The sequence below is a fragment of the Nicotiana tabacum genome, chromosome 23, assembly GCF_000715075.1.
Source record: "Nicotiana tabacum cultivar K326 chromosome 23, ASM71507v2, whole genome shotgun sequence".
NCBI lineage: Eukaryota > Viridiplantae > Streptophyta > Magnoliopsida > Solanales > Solanaceae > Nicotiana > Nicotiana tabacum.
In genome coordinates this window covers 122026764-122054738 of record NC_134102.1, presented here as the reverse complement: position 1 = coordinate 122054738, position 27975 = coordinate 122026764, and the positions used below count along the sequence as shown (strand labels likewise).

Here is a 27975-nt window from a genome sequence, read left to right as displayed (position 1 = left end):
CCAAAAATTATTTTTATATGATTAAAGTGAATTAGCATTAAGTAAATTCACCGGTATGACTTCGACAAAGGCTTGCCCAAGGTCGAAGTAGTCTCTTAAGAGATGAAGGGCAGAGCCGATGAGTTATTGAAGATCAAGGTCGAGGACTCATCGAAAATCTAGGTCGAGGTCGAGCTTTCATCGTAGATAGAGTAAATAACGGCTAGTTTTAGGATAAGACACTAAAAAGATATTTTAGTGGATATTTTTTGTACTGTACTCTTAGGGATTTTAGGCATATGTTCCCTATAAATAGAAAGAGATATAAGGATAGGGGACATAAAATATTCACTTGTAAGAAAATACATTGACTTTCTCTATAGAATCTGTTTTTATTGCAAACATACAAGATATACCTTTTCCGTAAGATTCTTGCATAAGTTTTCCACTCGATCCAACGACAATTTGAACATTCGAAGGCTTATCAATCATTCATCATTGTCAGAAAGAATATCCATACATTTTACTCTTTTCGGGTGACTCTCACATTATTATTTACTTACATGTCATTAATTGCTATTTATTTTTATTTAATGTTATCCCCTTCTTTTTGGTCATTGAATATTGCTAGTGTTATCATCATTCATTATTAGCTAAGTAATATATATATCATCATACTACAAAATCAGTTAAAATATCTTTTGGACGCTAATATTGATTAAGATTACCTCTATTTTATTAAATCTAATTGTTTAAACCTAAATCTAAATTTTGGATCAAACAGCTGCCTTGTGAAAGTAGAGAAGCTATTTCTGATAAGACTCTCAACTCAAAAAAGATGGTATCAGTTGCTCGCTGATTAGGGATAATTTCATCAAAGAGATGGAAACAGTAATCTGTACTCATTGACAGATCATAACTTTTCGAGAATTTCCTTACTCTTAAACATATAAGTGTAAAGCAACTAAAAGACGCTGAATCATTTTTAAAAATGCACTTCAAAAGTCCTGAGTTGGATGGTCTTGGTACATGTTTAATATGAAACCATTTAGTAAACTAACGCAAGACGTCTCAAGAACATAAGCGAATTCAGAATTTAAAATTTATTGGTCTAGAATATATGTGATTTATAATAGTATATAGTTTCTTTTTCAATATATTAATATATAGTTCTGAGTGAAAGCTAGTGAGTGTCATCAAAGCTGCTCGCCTAAGCTAGAATGCAGCGTAAATTAAAAACATGCAAGAACTGAAAGCCAACATCACATTTTGGAAAGTCAGAACTTATAATCAGAATATAACATGGAATAATCAGACATCTTCGTTTTACTAAGGGGGTTCGAAAAAGAACAGTTGAAAAACTAGAAGAGAATGTGGCTAGTGGGAATTAAACCAGCAACCTCACAAAAGGTTTTGAACCTCTTGACCACTGAGATATGATTTTGGACTGTATCAAAAGGATTCAAAATATACTATAAACGGATTTTGCCTTATACGTACAGTGTAATTTTCCGGCAAGAGGGTTCACCACGAACCCCCTTCCGCCCCATAAATCCGGCCCCGCCAATAATAATAATAAGAAGCCTCATGGTAACAAATCAGTTACAGGAGGAAGCATAGGTAATTACATTGTAATTACAATGCTAAAATCTCTGTATACCAGAAAACTCAGGATGTATAAATAGGGAAACTGAAAAGAAAACTTCTCTTATGAAACTGTCAACCATATAACTAAATAAGGTGAATTTGATCGCCTTAAATAGAACAAGGTTATCTTACAAGGTTTCTAGCAGGTTGTCCTGCTGATCTTCTGATTGATTCAATTCTCTGAAGCCTAATCTGCTCTCTAAATTTGGCTATAAACTCATCAGCTTTCTTGTCAACATCTGGTCCCTCATCACTATATGTACTCTGAGTTGTAACTTCTGTTTTCTCTGGATTTTCTTCAAAGTAATCATCTTCACTTTCAGTCTCCGAATCTTCAAGATCAGTTTCCACAAGAAACTTCTCAACATATTCTTTATTTTCTTCTTGTGGGAACTCCATAAATCCTGGTTTTGATCCAAAGTTGTAACTTTCATGCATCAGTTTATCAGTTGATCCTCTCTTGAATCCAATAGTTTCTTCAACTTCTTCTGCTATGAATTCTTCACCATATTCTTTTGCTCGTGCACTACCAATGAATGGCCTCAATTCTTTCCCTGAATATGCTTTCTTTGGAGGTTGGAATTTTTCATTGCCAGTTGATACCATTGGCACACTCCTAATGCTTCTCAGCAGTTCCTTCTCAGTAGAAACATTTTCATCTCTAACACTAGAGCTTGATTTCATCAGAGGAGAATTCTTATAATAGAAGTGAGGTGGCGGGGGTGGAGGTGGAGGAGGAGGAGGAGGAGGAGGAGGAGTCGATTTGCGAAAGCTTTTCTTTCTAACTACATCTTCAACAATCTTGGCTTGTGATTCAGATGAAAAGGAAAGTGAAGGGGACAATTTTCTTGAAGATGAAAAGGATTGTGAAGGAGAAAGATTAATTGGTGAAGTATTAGGCCTAGGTGATCTAAAGGATTGAGATCTTAAAGAAAATGGTTCAATCTTGTTAAATCCAGGATTCTCTTTTGAAGGAGATAGAGATTTAAGGGGATGATTATTATTATTATTTTCATCTTCTTTAATCTCCATATTTCTTGCTGATCTTGATCTCCAAGGAATTGGCGATGGACGGACAACATTTTCCTCTATATTCTCCACCATTTTCTTAGGACTTGACACTACAAAATCCCCATTTCTTGGTTTATTTACATTGCTAGAGAAACCCTTTAAACCAATATTAGATTTTTCATTAGATTCTTCCCCTACATCAGGATCAAGAACACGAGATTTCAAGCTTCGAATTGGTAAAAGCAAAGGCTTTTCACCAATTTTTGAACTAACAGCTCTTTGTTCATTAAAACCATGACTTTCTTTAGCAATTACTACTACTGGATTATTACCTCTATGGTACTGATTATTCCAAGTTTGTACCTTGTTTTCGTCGTGACTTTCGGCTTCATCATCAAAAACAGATGAAACCTGAAGTAATCCAGATACATATGATTGAGCATTATCAATTTTTGAGGTATGTTCCTTCTCTCTTTCATTACTTTTTTTGCTAAATAAGCCATATGAAACAGCTATACCAACAAATATTAGCTGAAGAACTTCCCAACTTCTTGTTTGCAGAGTTTGGTTAATGAATTCAGGAGCTTCTGAAGTGAAAAGTGGAAGTACAACTAGAAAAAACACAAGAAGGGAAGCTTTGAAAAGAAAATGATTATAGAACTTACTATGTTTTGCATGGTTTGCTTGAACTTCAGAGTCTAGTTTCTTTTGTTTTTTGGGGGTGTGAGGAGCTGTATTATCTCCCATTGAAGGATAGAGAGGAAGACTGGTGTTTGTTTTGGATCTTGTTTTATGTTAAGGGATGAGAGAAATCTTAGTGCCAAGGAAAAGTATAGAAAAGGAGAGAGTGATGAAGAAAGGTTTTGGAAGGAGTGACCTGATTTCAAGCTATGCTTTATTTCTTTTCTTTTTTTAACTATTCCACTCTTATGACAATCTTATCCTTGTATGATAGGAAATACTTTTCTGGAATAATCTTTTCCTAAAATACTCATTTTTCTTGAAATGTAGTAGATTTTAAATTTTTTCATATATTCATTAAGAATTTAGTGTAGCATATGTTATTCCTTGTATGATAAAGGGTAAGAGGTAGAGTTTGCTTCTATATCCGTTTAAATAAGATTGTCATAGTTTGACTTGCTACAGACTCTAATAAAGAAAGAAAGACTTTTGAGATATGTGGTCTTAAATAAGACATAACATTTGTGTGACTATAAAACTTTTAAAACTGTCATAGTATTTGTAGAGCTATAAATGCTTCCGATTAAGAAAATATTGAAAGGTATCAATCTTTTGAAACAGGCTAATAAGAAAATAGTATCAATCTTTTCGAAACAAAGAAAATAACAGTATCAAAGATTATCTAAAAGATAATCACAATTTATAAGTAATAGTCTTATGAAATTAGTGACATGAATATAAGCACATTATCTACTACAACAGATTAAAATACATTGATAATACAAACTTTTTTCTTTGTATATATGAGATAAATCCTAAGAATGAGGTTCAGAGCCCTTTTTTTAGTTGGAGAAGGGCATTTTAGGATAGAGGAGAATGAGGGGAGCAAAGAGGTTGCGTGGGGAATGGTTAGGATTCTTTCTTTTGGAGTGCGTACGCTAGCTTTGTGTGTGGGATGATCAGTTCAAAGATCTTTGCTTTATTTTTGCAACTTTAATTTGGAAGCCTATGCTTTTCTTTCTTTTGTCTACCCCTCCCCACCTTCATCCAATATACTTTGTTTGGAGTTGATGCTGAATGCTCTTTAGGACCACCAAGTGACAAAACTTGTATTAACTTATATTTCTTTAAAGTATGTGATCATCATTTAAAAACTATTTGAAAACAAAAAGAGAAGACATTTGTTACCCCCACCAAGAAAATATGTCTTAAGCCCTACATTTCTTTGTGGTATTTTGATATTAGTTATTTGGTCATAGTATTAATTCTTTTCATCCGTTTAAACTTTAGCGGGTAGTTTTGTTCCGTACTTGTGCTATTGGAAGGTGCTAGTTGACGTTGCGCCTGTTGGTCACTAATATCTTTTGAAGCGGATTGTATTAGGATAGGTTGTCTCTATCACATTCCTTATAGTGCGATCCTTCCCGGATACTGCATAAACGCAAAATACTTTGTGCACCGATGCTGACATTTTTTTTAAAAAACTATAGTATGATGAGTTTTGGACTTAATGTTCCTTCTAGGATTTTGACATTAGTTGTTTGATTATAGTATCATGAGCTTGGGCAATATGCTAGTTTTGATGCATGTTGCAGTGCCGAAGCCGCATGCACCTTCGTCGGAAAATTACACTGTTTAACTCAGTAATTTTTTTTAAAAAAATAAATAAATAAATATATATATATACTATATAATGACACCCCTTGACTTCGTGAGTTTATTTCTTTATATTTTGACTCTCCTTAATAAAAGTCCTGACTCCGCCACTGAAGCATGCCGGCCATTTCTTAATGTGTATGCAAGGTATTTCTCTTCTGGATAACTCAATTCCCTTCTATCTTAGCTAAGTTTCTCTCGTGAAAAGCTTTGACGCAATGCCAAGTCATCCGCAGCTGGATAATTCTAGATAATGGAAGAAGGAATATAATCCCCAAAACAAAAAAAGGATTTCAGTTCCAAGATTAATTCCCTTTGGTCGGTATGAGCATTTGGTTTGTATTATACGTGCTTTCAAGAACTGATAGTATGAGTTTCTTGAGAGTTTCAGTATATAAATATTGAGTTTTAACTTCTATGCATTTAATGGTGTTACAGCACAATAAAATCACTTCAAAGTAAGTGTAGATATCTTTATTTAATAAGTATTGACTTGTGATTTAGAAGAAATGACAAATAACCTTCTAGAACAGATTAAAAATTATTGATTGTCCATATATATACTCCATCTGTTTCAGTTTAGATGACACACTTTCCTTAATAGTCCGTTCTAAAAAGAGGCTATGAAGCATTAAGGGGGTAAATTTCATAAATGATCATATAACTATGATTTTTTTTCACCAAAGTCGTATAACTATATAATTTCACACAAAAATCATAAAACTTTTATTAACTCACACAAAAATCATAGTGACCGAAAAATAACCCTTTCCGGTAGTATTTTTTTATTTTCCGTCTAATAAAAAATAAATCAATAAGAAAAATATATATTTTTAGCCGCTCCTAAAAATAATAGCCGATAAAATATTTTTTTTTGTATATATGTATTATATACATATAATATACATGTTTTATATAATTTTGTGGCTAGCGAATGGAATTAGTTTCGACCCGCCAGTCAATTTTATAATTTGTTTCGTAAAATAAGAATGACCCAACCCGGCGCGATTCAATACCCATATATATAAAAATTAAAATAATACAAAAAATGAATCTCCCCCCTCCCCGCCCCCCACACCCCACCCCCACCCAAAAAAAAAAATTACATAGTTTAGGATGCATGAGATTATGACAAAAAAGAAATATGAATTATTAGAGAGCCCTTGAAATAATAATGCTATTAATTTGAATGAAAAGCTTGAAGAGAAAAATAAAAGATAGAAATATAGTATTTTGGAGGATTCACTTTTAGTAGTATTTTAATTTATATATATGATTATTGGATCGGGTCGGGTCGGGTCGGATTGGATCATTCCTATTTTAATTGGATTATTATTTATTAGAGAGAAAATTAAAGATAAAAAATTTTGAAATAAGAAAACACTACCGAAAATTTGTGTTTTCTGGTCAGTGTGATTTTTGTGTGAGTTAATGAAAGTTTTATGATTTTTGTGTGAGAAAACAAAATTATTTGACTTTGGTGAAAAAAAACTCATAGTTATATGACCATTTGTGAAATTTACTCGGCATTAAGGTAACATGTTAAATTGAACCTATAACTTTCAAAGCGCAATATATATTTATGTGTAAAAATCTATTAAAAGTATAACAAATAGTAGAATGCACCTATAACTTTAAAAATGTAATGAGTTAATGCTAAAAATCTTAAAGGTTAAATCCGTAAAATTTAAAATTCTGAATTCGCGCATGAAAGGACGAATTATCACTTTTGATGTGTGCCTATTTTGCGTGTACCTCAAAGAACGCACTTTCTACACAAGCTGATCATACTATGACAACATTCATAGTAGTAATCTATCTAAGAAATAAGAGGGAAAAGAAAACTGTTTATGACCTTACCAGAACTGTTTCTCCTATTAATTATACCTACGACTTGAGTAATATCTTTAACGTATGAAAGCTGAAATTGATAAATGTTAGAAAATCCATAACTTTAATTGGGTGATAACGACGTCCACCCATCAATGACCTCTTATGACTTAGTAACCTTTTTAATTAATTAATTAATCACTAACTAGCAATACTATATCTTTCGTGCTTAAAAAACAAAAATAAAAAGATGGGATTGATCGAGAGCTTGCTGAGGATAAATTATTAAAGTGTTGAACAAATATACAAAAGAAAACTGAACGAAATGTCAAACTTTGTAATAATGTTTATATTTGTCACTGACTAGATCAGAATAGGCAAATACGGCAGCAACCTATTTGAAGTTATGGAATTACGCATATCAAGCACCCATAATCTTTTGAACCCAGGCCAAGATCTGTTATATATATTCTGGCCAACATAGTGTTGTACGCACAGGTGAAGTCGGAATTTTAAATTTATGGGTTCGAAATTTTAGCACCTTCTAAATAAGTTTCTTAAAACATATATAGTTTGGACCAAAGTAACTCACAATACTAGCTCCGTCTTTAGTTGTACGTCAAAGTTGCCTTGTCAAATTAAAATAGTTGATATAACTTTCACATAGTTGGACTTAGGAGTTTGAGACTCTGGGCAATTAGTTGAAGAAAGAATAACACCTCTTTTTTACTAAATCACGGGGAGCCACGTGTATTCTATCGGACAAATTTAACATATTGTTCTTATATTCTTGCTTTCGATATCATAATATAGTGGTGTATAAACTGAAGCAATACAAAATATAAGCTTCTTTTTTTTTTAAATAAAACTAAAACTATGCCTTACTTCGAGCTGTCAATTTTGTAATAAGAAAACAATCTTCCTTCTTTTAAGGCTTTGGTGATTCTTCAATCTTCATAGGGTAAGGGAGAAATCAAAAGGTAGTAAAATCAAAGACGGGAAATCTTTCTTTGATCAAAGGCTGTGGCCGAAAGTTAAAAATTCAAAAGATGTTATTGACAACATGTAATGTATCGGATTCTCAGAATAAACTTCTTTTCAACTTTGAAAGCTGCAGTACCAACTACAGCAGCCAAGTTATATGTGAGTCCGAAACCTAATTATGGTTTTTTTTTTTTTTTACTCAAGCGACCATAATAGGTTAAAAAAAAATGGGTATTATTTTTTATATAGCGCGGTTATTCACTGTGCTATACCTGCGTTATACTTTAACGACACGTTTGTCCGTTAAGGTATAGCGCGGTTAATAACCGCGCTATTTATAAAAGTTGGACCCACCAATAATTTATTTGCTCAAAACTGACATATCAATAATTTATAGGGGTATAGCTCGCATATTTAAGGCGTTATATATCAAATAATTGTACCCCTCAATCTTGTTTTTTTCTTATTTAAGGAGTTTCAGGATTTTGTAAAATCCATTCAGGATCCTTCAAGTCTTCCGAAATATTTGTTCGTTAAGTTATTTTGCATTTTGTCATAATGTCCGAAGAGCAAAAAATTAGGGTTTCATTATATTGGGGGGTGAGGCCTGGTGGAGAATAACTCAGTACGCTATAGTTGTTCTCCACAGTGTCATGTTAAGTTGCCACTTACAATGGAGTACGATACATTGGTATCGTTGTTATGTAAAAAAAATGAGTGTGAGAAAACGTTCAGTGAATATTAAAGTAACCGAAAGATATCCATATTATGTTACTCCGCAAAGGGGTTGCTTGTTATGTTGAGTTTAACATCGAAGACGATGAAACGCTGAAAGATTTTTTTGGGACTCCATATGAACACCGGGAACTTCTTGTGATAAAAATGTTGGAAATGTACGTCAAGGTTGAAGACGTTCGCAATAATGAGATTCCGCAAAGTAGGGATATCCCTCAATCATCAGGTGGTTATTTTGGAGCAGTTTTAGCCGAAGAGGTTCCGGGTGAAAGAGTTTGGCCTAATCTAAACTTATCTCTACCGGGGAATGAGGAGCGACGAAATAACTTCTCCCCTAGTTTACATAATCCACAAGCTGAGTGGTAAACTTCAATTGTCCTTTGTGTTACGATATTTATTTTTATGTATTAAATTTGTATTAACACTCATATATTCCACAGGGGGTACCAGCCAGATATGAATTTTATAAGTTATGAACCAACGACCAGTTGGAATATGCCTAATTTTGGTGTGTTGGATCATGGTGGTCCATCCGGGAGTCATCATCAACAGGATAATATGCATCATGGAATATCAACATATTATGATTTGTATGTGAAGTGATAAAGTTTATATGTAAAGTTTGGATGAATTTGAGAAACTCATTATTTTATTGGTTGTGCAGTTAAAACGAGCAACTTGAAGGTCCTGTCCTTACTCAATTGCCCGAAAATGATATATTTAATCGGGATTTGGCAGATGCACGGAGTCATGAAGAGAATAGTGATTATGCCAACAATGCTGATGAGTCTGGAGATGACACACCCTTCCCTGATGAGGGTGATGATGATGAGGAAGAGAATGTTGAACCTGATTTGACGAGGGAGCATGTTCCACCTCTCGTTAGACTAAGAGTATACGAGTCCAATGTGTCGTTTCATTAAAGGGAGATTCCCTACCTTGATCATTTGCCAAGTATGTCGGATGTGGATGCCCTCATAAGGGATCTTGACAAAATTCGGACAGCAATGTGCGATGCATCTAGAGCAACGGTGCTGTCAAAGGGCATGCTTTTTGCTGATAAAGCGCGCCTAAGTAGGGCGGTGTGAATGTACAATATAAAAGCATGTCGTGAGATTGTTGTTCACGAGTCATCTCCGAAAGTATACAAGGTTATTTGTCGTAGATGGTTTCAAGGTTGTAATTGGATGTTGCGTGAGGAAGCTGAAAACAAATATGTGGGTTGTGGGTAAATACATTGGCACCCATAATTGTGAAATGGACACATTCAGTGGGAATAATTTTAACTTGAGTGTTGACTTGATTTCTCTTGTCTTGATTCCACACATTGAAGAAGTTATAAGGTACAAGATCAAAAAGTGTATAACATCTGTCCACCATGTATATGTGTAACGACCCGGCCGGTCGTTTTGAGAGTATAGCCCTGTTTTCCCTATTTCAACTTCATTTTGTGTTATTCATCTATATTATGTTATATCGGGTTAGTTGGTTCGGTGTCGGAGTGGTTTCAGAGTAAATTGAGACACTTAGTCTCTTAAGTAGAAACTTAAGTTGGAAAAAGTCAATCGAATGTTGACCTATATGTAAACGATCTCGGATTTGAATTCTGATGGTTCTGTTAGCTCCGTTAGGTAATTTTGGGATTAGAAGCACATCCGGAATATTATTTGGAGGACCGTGGTAGAATTAGGCTTGAATTGACGAAATTGGAAATTTGGCGATTTCGGTCGGCACTGAAAAATTTGATATCAGGGTCGGAATGGAATTTTGGAAGTTGGAGTAGGTTCGTAGTGTCATTTGTGAAGTGTGTGCAAAATTTGAGGTTATTCGGACATGGTTTGGTTGGTTTCGGCATCGGTTGCCGAATTTTGAAATTTAAAAATTCTTAGGCTTGAATCCGAGGGTAATTTGGTATTTGAATGTTGTTTTGAGTGATTCGAAGGTTCGACTAAGTTTGTATGTTGATATATGACTTGTTGGTATTTTGGTTGAGGTCCGGAGGGTATCGGGGTGATTCCGGGTGGTTAACGGATTTGTTGAAGTTAGAAATTGCAGCTGCTGCTTCTGCTATTTCCGGACCTGCGGAAGAAAGGGTCGCAGGTGTGAGGCCGCTGGTGCGCGTGGGGAGTGCGCAGGTGCGGGAGACGCTGGGCCAAGGCTGGGAACGCAGGTGTGAAGAATTGGCCGTATCTGCGAGCCCGCAGGTGAGAGGCCTTGAGCGCAGATGCGGAGATGAGAAGTTTGGACTGGTTTCGCAGATGCGCACCTGGGACCGCAGATGCGAGTCCGCAGGTGCGAGGAAGGGGTCTGCAGGTGCGGAATCTGGGTGATTAAGTGAGTTGCGTGGGTGCGGCTTCTTGGACTGCAGGTACGGTCGCGCGGGTACGAGAAAATGGTCGCAGGTGCGAAAAACCTGTGTAGAAACCATAAATAGAACCCTTCGCGAATTTTTGTCATTTTTCACAATTTCAACTCGGTTTTTGGAGCTTTTGGGAGAGGTTTGAAGAGGGAATCAAGGGGATTTCGTTGAGGTAAGTTACTTGAGCCCTAATACTTGTATATATGGTGATTTTCCGTTATTTTAATCATGGTAATTAGTGAAAATAAGGGGTTAGGGCTTGGAATTTTTGGAGAGTAATTTAAAGATTTGAAGGACCAAACGATGTCATATTTTGATGAAATTGGTATGGTTAGACTCGTGAGTTAATGAGCTTTCTAGTTTTGTAAATTTTGTCGGATTTCGAGACATGGGCCCGGGGGCGGATTTTAGCCAATTTCAGATTTTGGTCTAATTTTGTAGTTTTTCTTGTGGAATTCATTCCATTAGCGCGTATTGATGGTGTTGTACTGATTGTGAATAGATTCAAAAAATTTGGAGGCCGAGTCCAGAGGCAAGATCATTGCGGGTTAGAGATTTGACCGGTTTGAGATAAGTAACAATTGTAAATCTGGTCTTGAGGGTATGAAACCCCGAATTTTGTATTATTCTACTATTTTTAGTGACGCACATGCTAGGTGACGGGCGTGTTGGCGTGCACTGTTGGGGACTTGTGACTTAGTCCGTCCCGTAGCAACCGTAAAGTTGCATACTTTGTTGAAACTATATGATACTTATATGTTTTAGAAAGAATTTCCATAAATTGGGTTGAATGCCATGTTTGGGCCTTGCGCCAATGCTGTTTGGACCCTTAGGGGCTGTTTCTTACGATCCTCTCATTGTTTTCGATTGAAAATCTATACTCAGTCATGTTTATACTTGTTTACCGCATAACTCAATTTTATGACTTTATTTTGATGAATATAAATATTTTGGGCCGAATGCCCTGTCTTACCGAAATACCCGAGTGGCTTGAGAGGTTTATGACTGAGTGAGGCCGAGGGCCTGATTTTTGAGGATGAGTATGGATCGGGGCTGCCCGCCTGCAGCATATTTATGACTGAGTGAGGCTGAGGGCCTGATTTGTGAGGATGAGTGTGGATCGGGGTTGCCCGCCTGCAACATACTTTATTATTATAGCACGTGAGTTGTGCGTGCAGCACGTGAGTTGTCCGTGCAGATTATAGCACTTGGGCTAAATGAGCCCCTCTGGAGTCTGTACACACCCCCAGTGAGTGCAAGTACCTACTGAGTGCGAGTGCCGAGTGCTGAGTGACTGGGAGGCATGAGTGATTGTGAGGTATGCCCGAGTGGCACGAGTGACTATGAGGTTTGCCCGAGGGGCTATATATGAGTGATGTTTTGCCCGAGGGGCTGTTTATAATTTCATCATTTGTGCTCACCTTTGCATTGAGCCTTTGTTTGAAAAACTATTGGAAAAATGTCTTTAAATGATTTTTACTGGAACTGGGTTTAAACGAGATGTTTGATTCAAATCCTGATTTTTAAAAGCTTGTGGTATTTTACTGAGATTTCCTTAGATGAACGTTATATGCTTTATTGCTCGTCACTACTGCTCAGACTTTATTTATTGTTGTTACTTACTGAGTTGGCGTACTCACGTTACTCCCTGCACCTTGTGTGCAGATTCAGGTGTAGCTGAACACGGTAGCGGTTATTGAGTGTTCTAGTTGCAGATTTTCTTGGAGATAGCAAGGAAGCTGTTTGGCGATCGCAGCCCCTGTTCTTCTCCCTCTTATCTTCCTCTAGTTGTATTTAGCTATTTTTCGGGCTGAGTTAGCCTTGATATTGTTAGACAAATTGTAGTAGATGCTCATGACTAGTGACACCCCGATGTTAGGCTTTTCTTTTCTGCACTTTTGTTTTTCTTTGATTTGAACTCTTTAAATGGAGATTTTATGTTAAATAATATTTAAATTATCTTTAAAATGATAATATCGGTTTGTTTTGGAAAAGAGACAGCTTGCCTAGTTCCACGATAGGCGTCATCACGACAGGGGTTAGTTTTGGGTCGTGACAGATTGGTATCAGAGTCTAGGTTACATAGGTCTCACGAGTCATGAACGGATTTAGTAGAGTCTTGTGGATCGGTACGGAGACGTCTGTACTTATCTTCGAGAGGCTGCAGAACCTTTAGGAAACTCCACATTCTTGAATTGTTGTCGTGCGAATCTGTTGATTCTAGTAACTAAACATTTGTTGTTTCATTCTCTCACAGATGGTGAGGACTCGTACTACCGGTCAGGAGGGCCAGCCACCAATACCACAAGCCCGGGCCGCGGTAGAGGCCGTGGTAGGGGTAGAGGTGCAGCCCGTACAACAGTTGGGTAGTACCTACAAATCAACCGGTTGTCCCAGATCAGGACCCAATTCCAGTTGTTGATGCACCAGCTCATGCACCACCTGTGCCTATTGTGATTCCAGGCCTTCAGGAGGCCCTAGCTCAGATTCTGACAGCGTGTACTGGCCTTGCTCAGGCGGTCTCTATTTCGACGGCCGCAGACACTTCTCAGGCCAGGGGAGGCACTCAGACTCCCGTCGCTCATACACCCGAGCAGGTTATTCAGGGACTTCAAACACCGGAGGCACCACTAGCCTAACCGGTTATTGTTTCTTAGGATTATGTGGTTCCTTCCATGCCTGAGGATGATCAGCGTAGGTTGGAAAGGTTTGGGAGACTTCAGCCACCACCTTTCAGTGGCATAGAGAGAGAGGATGCTCAGGACTTTTTGGACAGATGCCAGAGGATACTCCGTACTGCTAGTATTTTGGAGACTTGTGGGGTCTCATTCACTACCTTTTAATTTTCTGGGGTTGCACTCAGATGGTGGGACACTTACGAGAGGCGAAGGACTGTTGGCGCAACACCCCTTACTTGGCAGTAGTTCTTCGTGGTCTTTTTGGAGAAGTTCGTGCCTCGATCCCGCAGAGAGGAGCTGCGTAGATAGTTTGAGCGGCTCCGCCGTTGTGATATGTCTGTGACGTAGTATGAGATGCGGTTCTCTGAGTTGGCCCGTCATGCTATCTAGTTGGATCCCACGGACAGAGAGAGGATCATGAGCTTTATTGATGGCCTCACTTATCAGGTACAATTGCTCATGATCAGGGAGCAGGTTTCAGGTGCTACCTTTGATGAGGTTGTCGACATTGCTCGGCAGATTGAGATGGTCCACGGTCATGAGAGGGTTGAGAGAGAGGAAAGAGGCCTCGTGGTCAGGGTGGATTCAGCGGTGCTCCTTTTGGGGGTCAGTTCCAAAACAGTAGAGGTCATCATTTCAGACAGGCTCAGTCAACTCGGCCATTTCATCGGGGTGCATCATCTGGACATGGTTCTCACAGTTCTCATCAGGGCCACTCATCACTTAGTGCCCTTCCAGTTCAGAGTTCGTCCCGTGCTCCACCTATTCAGGGCTCTTCCATGCCAGATTCTTCTACCAGTTATCCCGGTGTTAGGGGTTCCCTTCAGTTTCCGCCGCTAACACCAGGGAGTTATTTTGAGTGTGGGGAGCTTGGGCATATGTGGAGGCAGTGTCCTCGTCGTCATGGAGGTCTATCTCAGCAGAGGAGTCAGCCTCCGACTACAGCACCAGCTACCTCACCACCCGCCTAGTCAGCTCGGGGTGAAGGTTAGTCAGCTAGGGGTCGCCCTAGAGGGGGAGGCAGATCAGGGGGTGGTCAGGCCCGTTTCTGTGCTCTCCCTGCCAGACCATATGCTATTGCTTTAGATGCTGTGATTACAGGTATTGTCTCAGTTTACCACAGAGATGCCTCAGTATTATTTGACCCTGGTTCCACATAAACATTTGTTTTCTCGTATTTCACCTATTTTCTAGATATTCCCCGTGAGTCCTTAATTTCATCTGTACATGTATCTACTCCTGTGGGCGATACTATTACTGTGGACCGCGCATATCGGTCATGTGTGTGACTATTGGGGGTCTAGAGACCCGAGTGGATCTATTATTGCTCAGTATGTTTGACTTTGATGTAATATTGGGTATGGATTGGTTATCTCCATGTCATGCTGTTCTAGATTGTCATGCTAAGACAGTGACGTTGGCTATGCCGGGAATTCCGAGGGTTGAGTAGAGCGGTTCTGTAGATTATGTACCAAGTAGGGTGATTTTATATTTGAAGGCTCAACGCATTGGTGAGAAGGGTTGCCTATCTTATTTGGCTTTTGTGAGGTATGTTAGTGCAGATACTCCTGTCATTGATTCTGTTTCGGTGGTACGTGATTTTCCGGATGTGTTTCCTATAGACCTGCCGAGCATGCCGCCTGACAGGGATATTGACTTTGGTATTGATTTGGTGTTGGGCACTCAGCCCATTTCTATTCCACCGTATCGTATGGAATCGGCGGAGTTGAAGGAATTGAAAGAACAACTTCAGGAACTCCTTGATAAGGGGTTTATTCGGCCTAGTGTGTCACATTGGGGTACACCGGTTCTATTTGTGAAGAAGAAGGATGGTTCCATGAGAATGTGTATTGATTACAAGCAGTTGAACAAGGTCACAGTCAAGAATAAGTATCCTTTGCCTCGCATTGATGATTTATTCGACCAGCTTCAGGGAGTGAGGGTGTTCTCAAAGATTGATTTGAGATCCGTTTATCACCAGCTGAAGATTCGGGATTCAGATATTCTCAAACCAGCTTTCAGAACCCGATATGGCCATTATGAGCTCTTGATGATGTCTTTTGGGCTGACCAATGCCCCAGCAGCGTTCATGCATTTGATGAACAATGTATTTCAGCCCTATTTGGACTCATTTGTTGTTGTATTTATTGATGACATCCTGGTGTACTCTCGTAGCCAGGAGGAGCACGCTCAGCATCTGAGGATTGTATTACAGAGATTGAGGGAGGAGAAGATTTATGCAAAGTTCTCCAAGTGTGAGTTTTGGCTCAGTTCAGTAGCATTCTTGGGGCACGTGGTGTCCAGTGAGGGTATTCAGGTGGACCCGAAGAAGATAGAGGTGGTACAGAGTTGGCCCAGACCGTCCTCAGCCACAAAGATTAGGAGTTTTCTTGTTGGCGGGTTACTACCGTCGCTTTATGGAGGGATTTTCATCTATTGCATCGCCCTTGACCAAATTAACCCAAAAGGGTGCTCCATTCAGGTGGTCGGATGAATGTGAGGAGAGCTTTCAGAAGCTCAAGACTGCTTTGACCACAACTCCAGTGTTAGTTCTACCATCAGCTTCAGGTTCTTACACCGTGTATTGTGATGCCTCGAGAGACCTTTCGCATTAGATGTTCAGACCTTAGCAGGGCAGCTTGTCAGATTGTATATTTCGGAGCCTAGTCGAGTATTGGCTTGTGTGGTCTCCAGGTCTTCTCTTTATGACCGTATCAGGGAGCGTCAATACGATGACCCACACTTGCTCGTTCTTCAGGACAGGGTTCAGAGAGGTGATGCTAGGGATGTGACTATTGGTGATGACGGTGTGCTGAGAATGCAGGGCCGGATATGTGTGCCTAATGTAGATGGGCTTCGAGAGTTGATTCTTGAGGAGGCCCACAGCTCGCGGTATTCCATCCATCCGGGTGTCGCGAAGATGTACCAGGATTTGAGGCAGCACTATTGGTGGAGGCAGATGAAGAAGGATATAGTTGGGTTTGTGGCTCGGTGTCTAAACTGTCAACATGTTAAGTATGAGCATCAGAGACCGGGTGGCTTGCTTCAGAGATTAGAGATCCCAGAGTGGAAGTGGGAGCAGATCATTATGGACTTTGTAGTTGGGCTCTCACGGACTTCGAGGAAGTTTGACGTTATTTGGGTTATTGTGGATCGGCTGACCAAGTCCGCGCACTTCATTCCAGTTGGCACTACTTACTCTTCAGAGCGGTTGGCTAAAATTTTCATCCGAAAGATCATTCGCCTGCATGGTGTCCCAGTTTCCATCATTTCAGATAGGGGTACTCAGTTCACATCGCAGTTTTGGAAGGCCCTGCAGCGAGAGTTGGGTACTCAGGTTGAGTTGAGCACAACTTTTCACCCTCAGACGGACGGGCAATCCGAGTGCACTATTCATATATTGGAGGACATGTTGCGTGCTTGTGTCATTGACTTTGGGGATTCATGGGACCAGTTTCTACCACTCGCGGAGTTTGCATATAACAACAGTTATTAGTCGAGTATTCAGATGGCTCCGTACGAGGCTTTATCTGGGAGGAGGTGTAGATCTCCGGTTGGATGGTTTGAGCCGGGTGAGGCTAGGCTCTTAGGTACAGACTTGGTTCAGGATGCATTAGATAAGGTAAAATTGATTCAGGAGCGGTTTCGCACGGCGCAGTCTAGGCAGAAGAGCTACGCAGATAGGAAGGTCTGTGATGTGTCTTTTATGGTTGGGGAGAAGGTTTTGCTAAAGGTATCACTTATGAAGGGTGTTATGATGTTTGGGAAGAGGGGCAAGTTGAGCCCCCGGTTCATTGGGCCTTTTGAGGTGCTTCAGAGGATAAGAGAGGTGGCTTATAAGCTTGCCTTGCCACCCAGCTTGTCGAGTGTGCATCCAGTGTTTCATGTTTCCATGCTCCAGAAGTATATTGGAGATCCGTCCCATGTTTTGGATTTCAGCATGGTTCAGTTGGAGGGTGATATGACTTATGATGTGGAGCCGGTGGCTATTTTGGATCGGAAGGTTCGAAGGTTGAGGTCAAAGGATATAGCTTCAGTGAAGATGCAATGGAGAGGTCAGCCTGTGAAGGAGGCCACCTGGTAGACCGAGCGGGAGATGCGGAGCAGATATCCACGCCTATTCGAGACTCCAGGTATGTTTCTAGATCCGTTCGAGGACGAACGTATATTTTAGAGGGGGAGGATGTAACAACCCGGCTGGTCGTTTTGAGAGTTTAGCCCCGTTTTCCCTATTTCTACTTCTTTTTGTGTTATTCAGCTATATTATTTTATATCGGGTTAGTTGGTTCGGGGCCGGAGTGGTTTCAGAGTGAATTGAGACACTTAGTCTCTTAAGTAGAAACTTAAGTTGGAAAAAGTCAATCGGATATTGACCTATATGTAAACGATCTCGGATTTGAATTCTGATGGTTCTGTTAGATCCGTTAGGTGATTTTGGGCTTAAGAGCGTATCCGGAATATTATTTGGAGGTCCGTGGTAGAATTAGGCTTGAATTGGTGAAATTAGAAATTTGGCGATTTCGGTCGGCAGTGAAAAATTTGATATCGGGGTCGGAATTAAATTACGCATGTTAGAGTAGGTTCGTAGTATCATTTGTGATGTGTGTGCAAAATTTGAGGTTATTCGGACATGGTTTGGCTGGTTTCGGCATCGGTTGCCGAATTTGGAAATTTAGAAGTTCTTAGGCTTGAATCCGAGGGTAATTTGGTATTTGGATGTTGTTTTGAGTGATTCGAAGGTTCGACTAAGTTTGTATGTTGATATATGACTTGTTGGTATTTTTGATTGAGGTCCCGAGGGCCTGGAGGTGATTGCGGGTGGTTAACGGATTTGTTGATGTTGGAAATTACAGCTGGAGTTGTTGCTTCTGCTATTCCCGCACCTGCGGATGAATGGGTCGTAGGTGCGAGGCCGCTGGTGAGCGTGGGGAGTACGCATGTGTGGGAGACTCTAGGCCAAGGCTGGGAACACAGGTGCGAAGAATTGGCCGTATCTGCGAGCTCGCAGGTGCGAGGCCTTGAGCGCAGATGGAGAGATGAGAAGTTTGGACTAGTTTCGCAGATGCGCACCTGGGACCGCAGATGCGAGTCCGCAGGTGCGAGGAAGGGGTCCGCAGGTGCAAAATCTGGGTAATTAAGTGAGTTACGCATGTGCGGCTTCTTGGACTGTAGGTGCGGTCTCGCGGGTACGAGAAAATGGCCGCAAGTGCGAAAAACCTAGGCAGAAACCATAAATAGAACCCTTCGCGAATTTTAGTCATTCTTCACAATTTCAACTCGGTTTTTGAGCTTTTGGGAGAGGTTGGAAGAGGGAATCAAGGGGATTTCGTTGAGGTAAGTTACTTGAGCCCTAATACTTGTATGTATGGTAATTTTCTGCTGTTTTAATCATGGTAATTAGTGAAAATGAGGGGTTAGGGCTTGAAATTTTTGGAGAGTAATTTAAGGATTTGAAGAACCAAACGATGTCAGATTTTGATGAATTTGGTATGGTTAGACTCGTAAGTGAATGAGCTTTCTAGTTTTTTAAATTTTGTCGGATTTCGAGACGTGGGCCTGAGGGCCGGGTTTGAGCCAATTTCGGGTTTTGGTCTAATTTTATAGTTTTTCTTGTGGAATTCATTCCATTAGCGCGTATTGATGGTATTGTACTGATTGTGAATAGATTCAGAGCATTTGAAGGCCGAGTTCAGAGGCAAGATCATTGCGGGTTAGAGATTTGACCGGTTTGAGGTAAGTAACGATTGTAAATCTGGTCTTGAGGGTATGAAACCCCGGATTTTGTATCATTCTACTATTTTTAGTGACGCACATGCTAGGTGACGGGCATGCACTGTTGGGGACTTGTGACTTGGTACGTCCCGTAGCAACCGTAAAGTTGCATACTTTGTTGAAACTATATGATACTTATACGTTTTAGAAAGAATTTCTATAAATTGGGTTGAATGCCATGTTTGGGCCTTGCGCCAATGCTGTTTAGACCCTTAGGGGCTATTTCTTACTATCCTCTCATTATTTTCGATTGAAAATCTATACTCAGTCATGTTTATACTTGTTTACCGCATAACTCAATTTTATGACTCTATTTTGATGCATATAAATGTTTTGGGCCGAATACCCTGTTTTACCGAAATGCCTGAGTGGCTTGAGAGGTTTATGACTGAGTGAGGCCGATGGCCTGATTTGTGAGGATGAGTATGGATCGGGGCTGCCCGCCTGCAGCATATTTATGACTGAGTGAGGCTGAGGGCCTGATTTGTGAGGATGAGTGTGGATCGGGGTTGCTCGCCTGCAACATACTTTATTATTATAGCACGTGAGTTGTGCGTGCAGCACGTGAGTTGTCCGTGCAGATTATAGCGCTTGAACTGAAGGGTCCCCTCCGGAGTCTGTACACACCCCCAGTGAGCGCAGGTACTTACTGAGTGCTAGTGCCGAGTACTGAGTGACTGGGAGGCATGAGTGATTGTGAGGTATGCCCGAGTGGCACGAGTGACTGTGAGGTTTGCCCGAGGGGCTGTATATGAGTGATGTTTTGCCCGAGGGGCTGTTTATGATTTTATCATTTTTGCTCACCTTTGCACTGAGCCTTTGTTTGAAAAACTGTTGGAAAAATATCTTTAAATGATTTTTACTAGAACTGGGTTTAAACGAGATGTTTGATTCAAATCCTGATTTTTAAAGCCTGTGGTATTTTACTGAGATTTCCTTAAATGAATGTTATATGCTTTATTGCTCGTCACTTCTGCTCAGTCTTTATTTATTGTTGTTACTTACTGAGTTGGCGTACTCACGTTACCCCCTTCACCTTGTGTGCAGATTCAGGTGTAGCTGGACACGGTAGCGGTTATTGAGTATTCTGGTTGCAGATTTCTTTGAGATAGCAAGGAAGCTGTTTGGCGATCGCAGCCCGTGCTCTTCTCCCTCTTATCTTCCTCTAGTTGTATTTAGCTATTTTCCGGGCTGAGTTAGCCTTGATATTGTTAGACAAATTATAGTAGATGCTCGTGACTAGTGACACCCCAATGTCGGGCTTTTCTTTTCCGCACTTATATTTTTCTTTGATTTGAACTCTTTAAATGGAGGTTTTATGTTAAATAACCTTGAAATTATCTTTAAAATAAAAATATCGGTTTGTTTTGAAAATGAGCCGGCTTGCCTAGTTCCACGATAGGCGCCATCACGACAGGAGTTAGTTTTGGGTCGTGACAATATGGATGTGCCATTAACAAAAGAAAGTCATTTCTCGGGTGCAAATGTGCGTTTGAAATTGTTTATGATAACTGGGATAAGTCCTTTGCCTACCCAGGTACATGGCCGCATTGCAACACTTTAACCCCGGGACTATTATTGAATGGAAGCTTGAGCGGAGTCCGGGAATACTAGAACACATATTCAGATATGTGTTCTCGCATTTAAACTAGCCATTGATGGTTTTGTGCATTGTCGGGCGGTAATATCCATAGACGGCACTCATGTCTATGGAAAGTATGATATTAAGTTGTTGAGTAGATGGTAATGGAAGTATATTTTCCCTAGTTTACTATTTTATATGTTTGTTTATTATTCTATATGTTAGTTTCTTATTTTATATGTTTGTTTTCTTACTCACTTATTTTTAGTATAATAGAATTAAATAACTAATTTTCATAACTACACATGCTTTAATTATTAAATATTTATATAAAAATATATAGTTTGACAAATATTGTTATTTTTTAATGTTATTTTCTTACATTTGTTGACTATAATTCGAGAGAGTTTGTATTTGAACTATCATCTTTTTTCAGATTTTTTGGGGCTAACAGATAATTAAATGATTAATTTCAATAACTACAAAGACATTTCGCAAAAGGGCACTACATTTTACTATACTAAAGGGCACTATATTAACGCCTTAGATACGATGTTAGCTTGCTATAATACCGAGAATCTATATTTTTTGTGGGACCGGAGGGTTCCAACTGAGATTTATTTCGTTAAAAATTAGGGGGGGGGGGGTCGCGTCTGTGGGGAAGGAAGGAGAAGGCGCGCTATAGTTTAGCGCAGTTATTCACCGCGCTATACCTTAACGACGTGGGGGGGGGGGGATGGGGGGAGCTGGAATAAAAAATGGGAAAGGGGGATCGCGTCTATGGGGAAGGAAGGAGAAGGCGCGCTATAGTATAGCACAGTATATATGCGCGCTATAGTATAGCTCAGTATATATGCGCGCTATACCTTCGCGCTCATTTTAAATTCAAATATAGCGCAGTTATTTACCGCGCTATACTTTAACGGACAAACGTGCCGTTAAGGTATAGCGCGGTGAATAACTGCGCTATATATAAAATAGTGCCTAGTTTTTCTTCTTTTTTTTTTACCTATTATGGTTGTTAGAGTCCAAAAAAATCACAATTAGGTTTCAGACTCGTTATTTGTCCATTTCTAACTGCCTCATATAGTCATATTGTGTGTTGTATTATCCCTTTTCATTTTTAATATTCGCCCTTCTGGTCTTTGTCTAACTAAAGCAGAGGCGGAGTCTAAATTCAAATCTTATTACAACCTGCTCCTTTTCACCCAAGAATACAAACTTACAAAGTGTAGTCTTTTCATTTCCCTCTTACATTAGAGTGCTCATGACTTAAAAAATTTGGATCTAACACTGATCATAATGTAACGACTTCCCCTATATAGATACGAAATCAATTTGTAAAATATATAATTACAATTATGGCTAGAAAGGAAGGTAGTATTTTTTATCTTCATAAGCTACAGGTTTCATTCACTTACATTTTATGGTTCACACTATTCAAAGATGATGTATTGATATCTATTTCAAAGTTTCACAATGCTTGGATTCATCTAGCATAAAGTTATTACTCCTATCAGGTATTTTTCTCAATATATTATAATCATATTGTTGATCACCACAGTTAGTAACATTAATCAACGTTCAGTTATTTAAATTCAAAAGTTAAATTTTTGATAGATAACTCTTAACTGGTGGTAACATTAATATTTATCAAAAGAGTTATAAACCAAAAGAGACTTAAATCCGTTAGAAGGATTAGGGCAAGTTACACATTTGGTATATATATATATATATATATATATATATATATATATATATATATATATATATATACACACACACACACACACACACACACACACACCCAGTAAAATTCCACTAGTGGGGTGTGGGGAGGGTAGAGTGTACGCAGACTTTACCCCTACCCCAAAGGGATAGAGAGGTTGTTTCCGGGAGATCCTTGGCTCAGAGACAATAGATCCGTAACAACAATAGAAACCAGAAAAATAGTATCAGCATAGTAAAATACAACAAATAAATGGAAAGACCAAAATGTGAAAGACAAAAAAAATATGAAATACAATAAAAACCGCTAGCAGTCCTAGACAAAACACTATTAGACTAGCCGGCGCAGCGAGGAGAAACGCTCGACTATCCCCTAACCTACAACTCTAATGCTCGACCTCCACACATTCATATCAAGGGCCATGTCCTCAAAAATCTGAAGTTGCGCCATGTCCTGCTTGATCACCTCGCCCCAATACTTCTTAGGCCGCCCTCTACCTCTTCTCGTGCCTGCCAGAGCCAGCTGCTCATACCTCCTAACCGAAGCATCTAGGCTCTTCCTCCGCACGTGCCCGAACCATCTAAGCCTCGTTTCCCACATCTTGTCATCCATAGGAGTCACGCCCACCCTCTCCCGAATATCCTCATTCCTAAATTTATCCATCCTAGTGTGCCTGCACATCCATCTCAATATCCTAATTTCTGGTACTTTCATCTTCTAGGTATGTGAAATCTTGATTGGCCAATACTCATCCTCATACAACATGGCTGGTCTAACCACCGCTCTGTAGAACTTTCCTTTACGTTTAGGTAGAATCCTACTAGTGGGATCTGGGGAGGGTAGAGTGTACGCAGACCTTACCCCTACCCGAAGGGATAGAGAGGTTGTTTCCGAAAGACCCTCGGCTCAGAGACAATAGATCCGTAACAACAACAGAAACCAGAAAAATAGTATCAGCATTGTAAAATACAGCAAATAAATGGAAATGCCAAAATGTGAAAGACAAAAAAAATGTGAAATACAATAAAAACCGCTAGCAGTCCTAGACAAAACACTATCAGACTAGTCGGCGCAGCGAGGAGAAATGCTCGACTATCCCCTAACCTACAACCCTAATGCTCGACCTCCACACCTTCATATCAAGGGCCATGTCCTCGGAAATCTGAAGTTGCGTCATGTCCTGCTTGATCACCTCGCCCCAATACTTCTTAGGCCGCCCTCTACCTCTTCTCGTGCCTGCCAGAGCCAACCGCTCACACCTCCTAACCGAAGCATCTAGGCTCTTCCTCCACACGTGCCCGAACCATCTAAATCTCGCTTCCTGTATTTTGTCATCCACGGGAGTCACGCCCACCCTCTTCCGAATATCCTCATTCCTAATTTTATCCATTCTAGTGTGCTTGCACATCCATCTCAACATCCTCATTTCTGGTACTTTCATCTTCTGGGTATGTGAAATCTTGACTGGCCAACACTCATCCTCATACAACATGGCAGGTCTAACTACCGCTCTATAAAACTTACCTTTACGTTTCGGTGGCACATTCTTGTCACACAGGACTCCAGACGCTAACCTCCATTTTATCCACCCCACCCCGATATGGTGCGTGATATCCCGTCGATTTTCCCATCTCCCTAGATAATAGACCCTAACTACTTGAAACTCTCTCTCTTAGGGATGACTTATGAGTCAAGCCTCTCTTCCACATCTGCTTCCCCCGACACGTCGCTAAACTTACCCTCTAAATATTCCGTCTTGGTCCTACTCAATGCCACACCCCTGAACCTAGGCCTGGATGTAACACGACACTTGGTGCTTGACTACATGTGACCGAGCGAACGAACTGGATGACTGAATCAGCCGGTCAGATTCAGTGTTTACTTTTTCTAGCCGGTATACATAGATTATGCATTATTTATACACAGTTATACATATGTTGTATACGAATTATACGTATATTATACATTCATCAGCTATTTTTAGTTTAAGAGATCAGGTGGGCGGCTATTTGGGTTAATTCTTCTATAATTTAATGTATTAATATATAAAGATGGATTAGGCTATGTTCGGTCACAAGTCCAAACTCGTAACCAAAGAAAGGAATAACATCAATTGAATTCTGGTTTACTTGGGCCCCTCCCCAGGCCCATGTTCTTCGGCCAATTCGATTAAGCTGACTACGCCTCCCCCTCTCTTCCCCAGTGCGGCCTGCTACTCCGGCGAGTCATCACTGCCTCTTTCTCCTGCGAAAATCTGTGTTATAGGTTTCCCTCTTTGTTTATCCTGCTCTGTCATTCCTCCTCTTCGAAAACCCTAATTTCTCTTCTTTTTTTTTAAGTACTAATTTTTTTTTTAATTATTTTTGAACTTTTTAATGCTTCATATTCTTTGCGTAATCAGGAAGATTTGATTTTTTTCAAGTTGACAAGTTTTGCATTCATATTTGCTTCCTGTTATAGCTCCAAATTTTGAAATGGTGTACTAGTCTGCCTCTTGACTCTTGAGTATGAAATAAAAATATTAAACGCTCAAAAATGAGATTTTTATTATTGCATTTTGCTCTGCGAATTTTCAGCTCATTGAAATCAAAGTCTCCGAATTGACCAGATATTTCAAATTATGCAAGCAGCTGATTTCAATTTCTTATGAAAAAATTATGCTTCCTCTATCAATCTCTCGCCTTTTCTTGAAGACCAATTCAGCCAATGAGCCAATTTTTTTACTCAAGAAGGTCCTTTTATTCACCACTTGTTCATCATCAGCTGGAGAATTTTTGGGTCATTTGCTGAAAAATAAAAATGGGTCTGGTATGGAGAAGACTCTGAACACAGTTAAGGCTAAACTAGATGCTAAATGTGTTAATGAAGTATTAGAGAAATGCGCCGTTGATGATCCTCAAATGGGTCTCAGATTCTTCATTTGGGCTGGACTTCATCCCAGTTATAGACACAGCAGTTACATGTTTAGTAGAGCTTATAAACTTCTCGGATTTGATCGCAAACCACGAATTATTCAAGATGTCATTGAGGTTTATAGGCTGCAGAATAATTATGTTCCAAGTGCTAGGATGTTTAAGGTTATTTTGAATTTGTGTAGAGAGGGAAAAGATGCTAACTTAGGCTTGTGGGTGTTGTGGAAAATGAAAGAGTTGAATTGTAGGCCGGATACGACAGTGTATAATGTAGTTATTCGATTATTATGTGAGAAAGGTGTTATGGATGAAGCAATGGGTTTGATGAAAGAGATGGATTTGATTGATCTTCATCCTGATATGATCACTTATGTTGTGTTGATTAAAGGGTTGTCTGAGGTGGGTAGGTTGGAAGAAGCTTGTGGATTAACCAAAGCTATGAGGGGACATGGATGCGTGCCAAATACGGTGACCTATTCAGCTCTTCTTGACGGGATTTGTAGGTTCGGGAGTTTGGAAAGGGCGCTTGAGTTATTGAGAGAAATGGAAAAAGATGGTGGGCAGTGTAAGCCCAACGTCGTTACTTATACTACTGTGGTTCAAAATTTTGTTGAGAAAGGTCAGTCGATAGAGGCATTAAGTATTTTGGACCAAATGAGGGATTTTGGGTGTAAACCAAATAGGGTGTTTATCTGTACTTTGATTCAGGGTCTTTGCAAAGATGGGCATATGGAGGAAGCGCATAAAGTCATCAACAGAGTAGCTGAAACTGGTATTCCATATGATTCTTGTTACAGTTTTCTAGTTTTATCACTGTTTCGGATTGGAAAACTCAAGGAGGCAGAAATGTGTTTTAGGAGAATGTTGGCTGGTGGCCTAAAGCCTGATGGTTTGACCTCAAGCACAATAATGAGATGGCTTTGTCAGCAGAGAAGGATACTTGATGGATATCACTTGATTGACGCGATTGAGCAGTCTGCAGGCGTATCTTCTATAGATTCTGATATTTATTGTATACTTATGGCTGGACTATGTGAGGAAAATCATCTTGTTGAAGCTGCAAAGCTTGCTAGTCTAATGGTAGGGAAAGGAATTCAGCTTAAAGGTCCTTGTACTAAGAATGTAATTGAATGTCTTAGACGTTGTGGCAAAGAAGATTTAGCTTCAAGCATTGGTAGTATTAAGTGCTGATTAATGACCAAGATTGCTTTAATATCGTGATCCCACTTGTGCCTCAGCATTGTCAACAAACAGTCACCTCACCTTTGAGATTGACCCTCAATTGTATTCCATATTCCACCTAATTGAATTCTTCTCCAGTTTTGTGCAATAAAAAAAAATAGTTGGGCTTCTAGTCAGGTTGGATTGATAACTCTTTTCAGATTTCAACTTACATCTGATCTGTGTATTGTCGGCCGATATTCTTATCCAGCATGAGATGGAAAGAGCAGGTGAAGTGCTCCTTTGAATATTCAATTGAGGTAACACTGATTGGTGTATTATTTTATAGCTAATAACATGGAATAACAATACATGGATTAAAGCAAATACTAAATTTTATATCATGATTATTCTATCTAATACATAAAACCGAATGAGCCCTGAGTGAAGAAATTTCCGAGACTTCAGACATACAGTAAGATGCGCAAAGCAAGTGGTCCTATTTATTTTTATCTTCTAGGATGTGCTCCCGTCATTATACCTGACAATTATCCCTCTATTTTTTGAGGTTTTCCATCATAGGAAAAGGACATTCCAAGTTCTACGAGTATACTCCTTTTCTCTGAGGAAAAGTACCTTGAGATGCAACAGAGGGTCAAACCGGTACATAAGAATTTCATTTGGTATCTGAGCTGTCAAGTATGATTTGTTTCATATGATTTTCATTCTCTTTGGAACAATAGAGTTTTTAGTATGAACTATCTGAATGAGAAGTATTGAATTATAGTTGTAGCACATGTAAAATATAGAGAAAAAAGGTATTGAATTATAGTTGTAGCACATGTAAAATATAGAGAAAAAAGGTCATTGATCCTCTGGAGCTGGTTCTTCCCATCGCTGAATACTTCTCTGTTGCCTGTTTTAGTGATGATACTTTTTGCCAAACAGAGAAAAGTAAAAGTCTTATCACTCAAGACAGCCAAAAGAATACAGTCCGACCTTGAATTTGGAGGCGTGTAATTCATGCACCAGTGCTTGAAGGAAAATATTTAAAGCAGGGGTGTGAGAGACTAAGAGTAGAGAACAAGTAGATAGTATTTAACAGTTTGCAGGAAATATTCGTTCATTTTGTTTCACTTTCATTTTTTTTCCGATGACCAGCAGATTGGCGTCCAAAAGATGTCTGAAGACTTCTGTGGTTTTCAATCATGTCAATGTGGCACCATGGAACTATTTGTAGCCCAGTTAAAAAAAAATCT

The 27975-nt window shown here is 39.5% G+C and overlaps 2 protein-coding genes across 2 annotated transcripts; one reads left to right on the top strand and one right to left on the bottom strand.

Moving 5' to 3' along the window:
- Positions 1-1670: 1670 nt before the first annotated feature.
- Positions 1671-3516, bottom strand: LOC107795153 (uncharacterized). Its single transcript, XM_016617737.2, has one exon. It carries the CDS (start codon positions 3382-3384, stop codon positions 1750-1752), a length of 1635 nt encoding a protein of 544 aa, XP_016473223.1. The 5' UTR covers positions 3385-3516; the 3' UTR covers positions 1671-1749.
- A 21218-nt stretch (positions 3517-24734) lies between these two features.
- On the top strand, positions 24735-26920 carry LOC107795155 (pentatricopeptide repeat-containing protein At5g47360-like). The gene has a single exon (XM_016617738.2). It carries the CDS (start codon positions 25301-25303, stop codon positions 26744-26746), a length of 1446 nt encoding a protein of 481 aa, XP_016473224.2. The 5' UTR covers positions 24735-25300; the 3' UTR covers positions 26747-26920.
- Positions 26921-27975: the final 1055 nt, after the last annotated feature.